At 41.6% G+C, this 8539-nt stretch overlaps 2 protein-coding genes across 2 annotated transcripts; one reads left to right on the plus strand and one right to left on the minus strand.

Annotated features, from left to right (window-relative positions):
* The first annotated feature begins 411 nt into the window (after positions 1 to 411).
* On the plus strand, positions 412 to 2273 carry sumo1 (small ubiquitin like modifier 1). Its single transcript, NM_001172045.1, has 5 exons — positions 412 to 444; positions 819 to 893; positions 1146 to 1223; positions 2036 to 2107; positions 2184 to 2273. Exons 1-5 carry the CDS (start codon positions 433 to 435, stop codon positions 2250 to 2252), a joined length of 306 nt encoding a protein of 101 aa, NP_001165516.1. The 5' UTR covers positions 412 to 432; the 3' UTR covers positions 2253 to 2273.
* Positions 2274 to 6650: 4377 nt separating this feature from the next.
* LOC105355443 (claudin-34-like) lies at positions 6651 to 7663 on the minus strand. The gene has a single exon (XM_011482635.3). The coding sequence runs from the start codon at positions 7513 to 7515 to the stop codon at positions 6760 to 6762; it is 756 nt and encodes a 251-aa protein (XP_011480937.1). The 5' UTR covers positions 7516 to 7663; the 3' UTR covers positions 6651 to 6759.
* Positions 7664 to 8539: the final 876 nt, after the last annotated feature.

The following is an 8539-nucleotide window of genomic DNA, read 5'->3' on the forward strand; positions in this document are numbered from 1 at the left end:
TCTCTCTCTCTCTCTCTCTCTCTCTCTCTCTCTCTCTCTCTCTCTCTCTCTCTCTCTCTCTCTCTCTATATATATATAGTTATTTATTAAATTATCATAAAATGCTATTTTTTAAGCCCATGTTAAAAATATATAAATTTAATCTAAACATATATATTGCATTTGAATATTGAACAGGAGTAAAGACTTCATAATACTGGAAAAGGCAAGGTTTTTGTATGAGTGTGTGTGTGTGTGTGCGCGCGCGCGCTTTTCTTATGGAGACAATCCGCTACAAAACAAATTCCTTCACGCGACTTTTATTTTGAACAGCCCTGCGTCACTTCCGTTTGATGTCGCATTCCTCACAACATAAAGCAAGAGCCACCGCTAAAAGCTAACGCTACACCTTGAAGGGATTCCCTCCCCCTCCCGCACACAGTCAGGATAAACATGTCAGACACGGTAAGAAAAAGAACGTTGAAGAGTTCGAATGATTTTCTGTCAACACTTTACTAAGAAATCGATAATGTGTTTGTTATGGACGCTGCCTCGTACGTGATTATCTAACAACATGCTAACCGTTAGCTGTTCTAGCTGCAGGCCTCTGACTGAACTTAGCGATTTTTTTTTACCCTCCACGTGAGCTTTTGTGTAGTTTTTTGAGATTTTTTTTTGGGGGGGGGGTCAGAACTGGTGCTGGCGGGACCGAACCCACACTCGTGTCTATGGTGGATGTTCTCTGTGTTCGTGGAACCCGCGGAGTAAACAGACGGGCCTTCCTCGAAAGCGTGCTAGCGGTCGCATCATGTAGCAATGTTTTGTGATGTTTCTGTCAGGAGACGAAACCTTCCAATCAGGACGGAGGCGACAAGAAAGATGGAGAGTACATCAAACTAAAAGTGATCGGTCAGGTAGGTTGTTTTTGTGTCTCTGCTTTTGTTGTCACTACTGTCTGCATTTAGAAATAAACCGTATTCTACTCCATTTCAAATAAAGTTATGGCACGTGGTGGTGTCTCTATTATTGTTTATAGAAGGCTATTATTTTTGGTCAATGATTCTGCCAATTCTTTATCATTTACAGATGTATTCGTTTTAATGCTGGAAGTTGTTATTGTTTTTGAGCTGCATCACCTTTTTGTGTGTGTCCGTTTCTGCCCACAGGACAGCAGTGAAATCCACTTCAAGGTGAAAATGACCACACATCTAAAGAAGCTGAAAGAGTCTTACAGCCAGAGACAGGTATGAAGAGGAAGACGCATCGCCACTTTTCCAATGACAGCCTTCGCAGATCCATCCAAATGCAGTTCCTTATGGTAGAACACGCCATTATTTAAAAAAAAGATAACTCTGATCATCTTTTGATCTATTGCAAAAAATAAAAAGTTCCTAGTGATTTTTATTTATTTTTTTGACACGCTCTCCCGCTAGCTTACTAAGACTCCCAAGCTAATATTAGCAGTGCAACAAAAATGGCGAGCAATATCGGAGCTATCCAGCTGCACAGTTTGGATCCGGATGCTCGGACGAGGAAAATAAAAAAAAGTTACACGAGTCTATTTGTCTGCAAGGGAGCCTTGTGGCTTGCCGTAGTAGCTTTGGAATCATACCTGCAACCTTTTTCCAACTAAGTTTAATTTTGTCTGCTCCTGATTCACAACGATTTTAAATATAAAAAAAAAATAACCCAATTTTAAATGTAATTTTAAGCTTAATTTTCTTTAACCCTTGTGCTATCCTAGGCCCTTTAACATTAGGAGTTGGGTCATCTAGACCCACTAGACAGTGCGCTTAACCTTTCTTCTTCAATGATTTGTGATCTTCACTGGTGTCCATGGATTACATGAAATCTTTCCACTTTTGTCATGGTAGGGAGAACACGTCAATGTAAGGGTGGGGTCATCTAAGATAGCATAAGGGTTACACCTAAAAGCTCGTCTATGTAATCGTTACTCGTGCTCCTAGCGCCTCGCGGCGGCGTTCAAGGAGAGCTGATTGAAGGAAAAATAAAAATCTCCTAATGGTCTAACAGCAGAGGATGACGTTTCTTTCAGGGAGTCCTGGCGAGCACGCTACGGTTTCTTTTTGAGGGACAGAGAATCGCAGATAACCAAACCCCAAAAGAGGTAAGCGACACTCGCAAGAGCGAAAACCAAGCACTAGTGGTCACTAAGGTTTGTGTTTTCTTCTGTTTTTTTATAGCTGGGCATGGAGGATGAGGACGTCATCGAAGTTTATCAAGAACAGACCGGCGGACTTTGGAATCATTAAAGCCACAATTTCTGATGTTTTTTTTTCTTCTTTTTTTTCCCCTTTTATTCATGTTTTTTATCATTTGGTTTTGTATGTATGTATGTATTTCTGTTAAGTTTCAAACCATCTGAATCAAAAAAGCAAAAGGACTCAATCAGGGCTTCCATGTGTGCGGTCGGGGAGGCGGACAGACCGAGGACTCGAACCTGTGGCTCTGCCGTCGGAGGACACTCTAAGATTTTTACCGGCAACCATTTCGCTTTCGTGTTTTAAATTTTTATTTTATCAACCTTGCTGGAATGATGTGCTTTTGCAGGAAAATGGTTTTTAGGAGCTTCTTCCTCCCCAAAATGTTTTTTAAAATTGTCTCATAGAGGAAATATGTCAGATGGCATTCTGGGTAAGTGCGGTTACAGAAACCGTAAAAAGAAACCGATCAGAAGCATACCAGAGCGGCATGCTTCTGATCTTTCCATCTATTCAAAACAAAAAAAGTTGTTTTCCTGGAACGGACCAAAGCGTCTGTCCAAATGAAGGGGGGCGGGGCTAAACGAGGGAGCAGGTCCATTTCCTGTTGATCTATTCCACTCTCAGATGAGGTTGGGTCCTTCTTTTCTCCGGGTCGCCAAGTCGAGTGTTGGATCAATAAAGCAGAACCCGTTGCCCCCCCTCCCCTTCATCTCCCCTAAACTTCAGCTGCAGAACCGACCGAGGTGGAACCGTTCTTTGCACAGAACTTTGAAGAACTTTTCGTTAAGTTTTTCTGTTGATTGGTTAGAGGATTCGACAGTCTGCAGATAATGTGCCATCATTTATGCAGAACTCAATTTCTACAAAATAACCTTCCCACATGACACTTTAAAAAAAAAAAAATCAAGAAAAAAAAGAACTGTGCTTGTATATGTTGTGTTTATTCATGTAAGATATATTCTGTAAAATATCTCAAGCATTGTCTGTAATTTATGTTCAGGAGTTTCATTCTGGATTCAAAAGAACCTTTTTTGTTGTTTTGTTTTTCCTGCAGAAAAAAAACTAAACACTTTTTTTGTCCTCAATCAACCACAGGAAGTTCACCAGAATCGCTTTTCTGTTGTTTTTTTCGCATCCTAGAATGAAACTCTGCCATATGTCGTTCCTCAAGTACATCAGCTGCCCAAGCTGGTTTTGATCAAACCCCTTAGGGGTTGAGGGTTCACCTATGGCAGCCGCCGACTCGCCTGCGATCGTAGACTTCCATCTCTCAGAATCTAAACCTCTAAAGGATAATCTAATCTGAGATAAATAATCATGGCTGAATTCAAATGAGAGAGGTGTCCCTCCCCTACAATCGGTGCAGGCTGTGATGCGAGCCGGCTCGTCGCCAGTAGTGTTGATACAGATGGTTTGAAATTCTGGAGATGAGTGTTCTGCTTTTTTGAATAAAATATTTAAGAAAAGAAACAGTCTGCCTCCGAAGTTTTCCTTACGAATATAATCCTAATTTAAGCCACTGCACATTAACTACTTGCTCTAGAAATGATGGTCAAGATAACTTGTCACCATGGCAACCACACAAAAATTTGGGGTCTCGGATCATACGTTTGTGGTTGCGACGTTGAAGTGGTTTCAACCGTTTACCAACTGGTTGCTAGGGAACATAGACATAAAAATGTCATCACTATTTCAGTAGCTGCTGTGGATCATCCACGTCACCAATGATCAATGCAGTGAGCCCAAAAACGTGGAAATGAAAGGAAATGTTTGCAGCTTCCAAATCATTTTAATTTACTAAAATGGTTCTAATCTTTTGAGTCAAGAATTATGGGGACAATAAAGGTTTTTCTAAATAGCTGTACTACCTTCCCTTTGAAGGTCCAAAGGGCTTTACAGTCACAATCCCATGCACACATACACACATTCACACACTGGCACTGGTACCAACCTGTAACCACCAGGATCAATGTGCAATTCAGTGTCTTGCCCAAGGACACTTTGGCACATGGGGGGCAGGCTAAGGAATTGCACCTGCAATCTTTCAATTAAAGGTTCGCCACTCGTATTTTTGCGCCAGCGCCATCCCCGTGATCCAAGATTCTCCCATTCTTCCTATAACTTTCTGAGAAGATTCACTTAAGTTAAGTTTTTTTTGGGGGGGGGTAATGGTTTGCAGCAGCCTGAATCCTTCAAGTCAATACTATAAACTATATATATATATATATATATATATATATATATATATATATATATATATATATATATATATATATATATATATATATATATATATATATATATATATATATATATATATATATATGTATGTATATATCAATCATTCTTGACTTCTTGTCTTATTTCATGGTTGTGCTGTTGTGCCCTCCCCAGGGACGTAACAGTCTAGATTAGAAGAACCCCATTGGGGTCTGACATCACTAAAACACTAACCCATCTACATTAAGTTAACCCTTTAGCAACAGTGAGGTTGAAAGGTAACACCCACAATCGCTCTTTGATATGCCATAATTCTTCAACCGTTAATGCAATCAACGTGAATCAGCTAATTCTGACTCGGAACAAAACAGCTTTTCATATCGGCTTTGAACCAATGCGCAACACATTACTATTGTTAGATGTTGCACATCGCCGCAAAGCCATCTTTCTATGTGACAGAAGCAGCCGATATACGCTGATTGTGCAGGTACTTCATGACTCTAAAGCATTCCATATCAGCGCAAGGCTGCTTTTCATCCGCTGGAATGACATTTGTGTGAATGGTTAAAGAGTTAAGGTTGTCAAAAGAACGTCAACATTGGAGTTAAAGCTCTGGTTAACATCAGAACCGTCACCGACAACAGTAACAGAAAACACTCTTTGAAGTACCGTAACTCTTCGACCGTTCTTCTCTTCGAAGTTCTTCTGCACATTTCCATTCCCTCCCGCTTTCTCCGCTCCTCTTCCTCTCTCCAGCTCCACGTCCCACCTGCCTGTCTTGTCACCATGGCGGGCAGAGCTTTCAGTCGCTCTGACCACCCAGCTATGGAATTCTCTTCCTCCCGATCTACGCAACACTGACTCTCTGCCACTGTTCAAATCCGAACTCAAAACCTATGTCTTCAAACAATCGAACAGGTAACCCTTGTGCTATCTTAGATGACCCCACCCTTACATTGACGTGTTCTCCCTACCATGACAAAGGTGGATAAAGGTGGAAAGATTTCATGTAATCCATGGACACCAGTGAAGATCACAAATCATTGAAGAAAAAAGGTTCAGCGCACTGTTTAGTGGGTCTAGATGACCCAACTCCCAATGTTAAAGTGCCTAGGATAGCACAAGGGATAATCCATTCAGTTAACACAACTTCATTTTGTCTGTTGTTTTTCTATCCTGTTTTTACTGTCTTATTGATGTTTTATCTTGATCTTCATGTCTTATTCATGTTTTATCCTTTTAATTTCTTATTGATTGATTCTGTTTTTTCTTGTACAGTGACCTTGGGTGACCCGAAAGGCACTTGAAATAAAATGTATTACTATTCATTAATATTAATAAAGCAATCCAAACGATTTTGTCGCTGAGAAAAGCAACTTTGTGCCGATATGCAACACTTTACGTTAAAATGTTGCATATCGGCACAAAGCCGCCTTTTTTAGCGACAGAACCAGCTAATTATGTTGATTGCATAAGCACTTCATTACTTTAAAGTGTACAGTAGTATATCACCGCAAGACTGCTTTCCTGCGCTTCAGAATCTACTGGAATCGTGCCAATTGCGCATACTATTGAAGAGTTATGGTAGTCAAAAGAATGTCAACACTGGTGTTTAAGTTTCTGCGTGAACAGGTTGCTGATAACAGTAAAATAACACACCCTTTGAACTACAGGACCTCTTCGACCATTTACGCAATTAAAGTAATTCCAACGGTGGAGAAAAGCAGCTTTGCAATGCTTTACTTTCAAGTGTTGCATATCCCAGGTAGCTGCGTCCGTATGACCTTATTTTTACGTCGATTGCGTAAGCACGTCACGTCAACTGCTATCAAGTTGCTTTTCTGCGCTTCAGAATCTGCTGGAATTACGTTAATTGTATAAACGGTGGAAGAGTTAGGGGTAGTCCAAGAATGTTAAAGGGGTTAAAGGTCAAATGTTTGTTCTTCAGTAATCTCCTTAGGCCAGTGGGGGAAGAAGACAAAGGTATTTGTTTACATCCAGTTCCCTAAACTTGAGAGATCCACTGTACATTACACCAAAGGTGGAAGACTTCAGGCTCCTGGAGAGCTCTGTCCCATTTGTTTTCCAAATGACTCCAACTGATTATCTGGATTGAGTCTATCCAGCCAATCAGCAGCAGCCCCTAGTGCCCCTTCTTAGTCTGGATTATCTATCTGAAGCTGTTGTTCCACCAGTCAAACACTTGCACATGTTCTGAAGACAGTCTGGAACTAGATTACCCGTTTATTGGTGAAGTTTGCAGTCTGCAGAGCACACCTTTGAGAAAATGTTTACAAAAGTGACCAAAGAGTTCAAAGCAGAAGAACCTGCTTTTTTACAGGTGATCGTCAAATTCAAATCCAGGGTTGTCCAGCCCCCTGACGCCGACCCCACTGTAGTCCATCGTGGAAGGTGCAGAAGAGTCCTGCTGCAGCTGCTCCCTCAGAGAAGGCTGAATCTGATGCTGAAACCTCCCCGCCACCCTGTAGGAACTGAAGACGATCCCTGACACAGCCGTCAGGGCTGCGCCTACCATCCCAATCCAAATCCCGCAGCCCACGTGTTGCGACTCCGGCGCCTGAGGCAGTCTGAACTCCGGTGGGAAGTGGATGGTCTGGTTGGCCACCACAGAGCTCAGATTCCACAACAGAGGAATCAGTGACGTCGTGGCGGCCAGCAAACAGAAGGCTCCGGTGACGACAAAACCCAGACGAACACAGGAGTATTCATTCGTCCCGAAGTAAGCGTTCCTCATGGCATAAACTCCGCCCGCGTTCCCACAAAGTCCCACCAGCAGGGACAGGAGCATGAGGACCTGACCCGCTGCTACCTCTGGAGGCGTGAAGGCTTCAGTCAACCTTATGGAGTTGCACTTCATGATCGCCCAGCCATCAGTCACTTCAGTGTGGCTGTGGAAACAGGTCCTCCAGAGTCCCACCCAGACCACCCCCGACGTGATCACATCACTACTGGGGACGAGCCACACCCTCCACTGGATAAGTCCAAGAGCCACGGCGGTGAGCGTCCAGCCAATAAACGCCGACCACAGGGCGACAAACTGGACGTGGGCCGTGTGGGCCAAGTAGGTCATAGTAAGTCAAGGCGCCAGTCCACCCGGATAGTCTTTGGCCTGGTAAAAACTGATGGCATTAGGAACTCAAAACAGCCTCAGGCAACAGTTCTGCTTGTCCGGCTTCCTGTTTCCACAAAGCACCGGTTTTGTTTCTTCCTGGTGTTCTTTCTCACCTGAGTTACATGGTGAACAAACACCTGCAGCTTCCCCTGAAACAACAAACACACACGATCGTCAGTCACAACAAACACTTCCCGTGTGAGCCATCAGCAACACGCATTAAAAGACCCTCAAAGTGAGTCAAATTTCACCTAAACTCAGCACTCTCATTAACAAAGATGCAAATCTCCAATTTGACGAGATGGAAGTCGGCATCTCAGCTTTATTACATGTTCAAACAAAGTTATTTAACCAACTTGGTTTCTGCTGTGTTTATGACCTCCGTCGTTTTATTTTCATAAAGCTGTGAGAGCAAAGGTACAAAGTCCAACAGGACCCCTCCTTAGTTTTTACTGTTTTTCCCTTCAGGCAAACCTTTTATTTTTATGACAAAATGATGACGTTGACTTTTGTGCCAAGCAATTCCATTATAGTTAACGGTTTAAATCAGGAAAATAATTCAATACACATTATGTGAGGTCTTGATACTTGATAAAAAAAATGTTTTAAGAAAAAGTATCATTTTTTTGTTTAAGTAAATAAAATAAAAAAATCTAAATATAGCAACGGAAAATAATTGGTGCTACCTAAGAAAACCCATGACTGCTCAATGTTGTGTAAATGTTGCCACGCCTCAAAAATGTTTAAAAAGTCAAGATAATGTCAAATAGTGCTTTAAAAAAGTAAAGCTGAAAGCTAAATTAAGTTCCTCACAAGTATTTAAAATAAAAAGCTAAACACGACAAGCTAGTTTTACGTTATGCTGTTTTTCCTTTTACCCAAAATGCTAACCTAGCTTATAAAAAGAGTAAAAGAATTATACAAATATTAAGACTTCAAATATATTAAAACAAAAGAAGGCAAGCATTTGATGGGACAAACA

This window comes from Oryzias latipes, chromosome 2, assembly GCF_053564925.1.
Source record: "Oryzias latipes strain Hd-rR chromosome 2, Olatipes_Hd-rR_3.1".
Lineage (NCBI taxonomy): Eukaryota > Metazoa > Chordata > Actinopteri > Beloniformes > Adrianichthyidae > Oryzias > Oryzias latipes.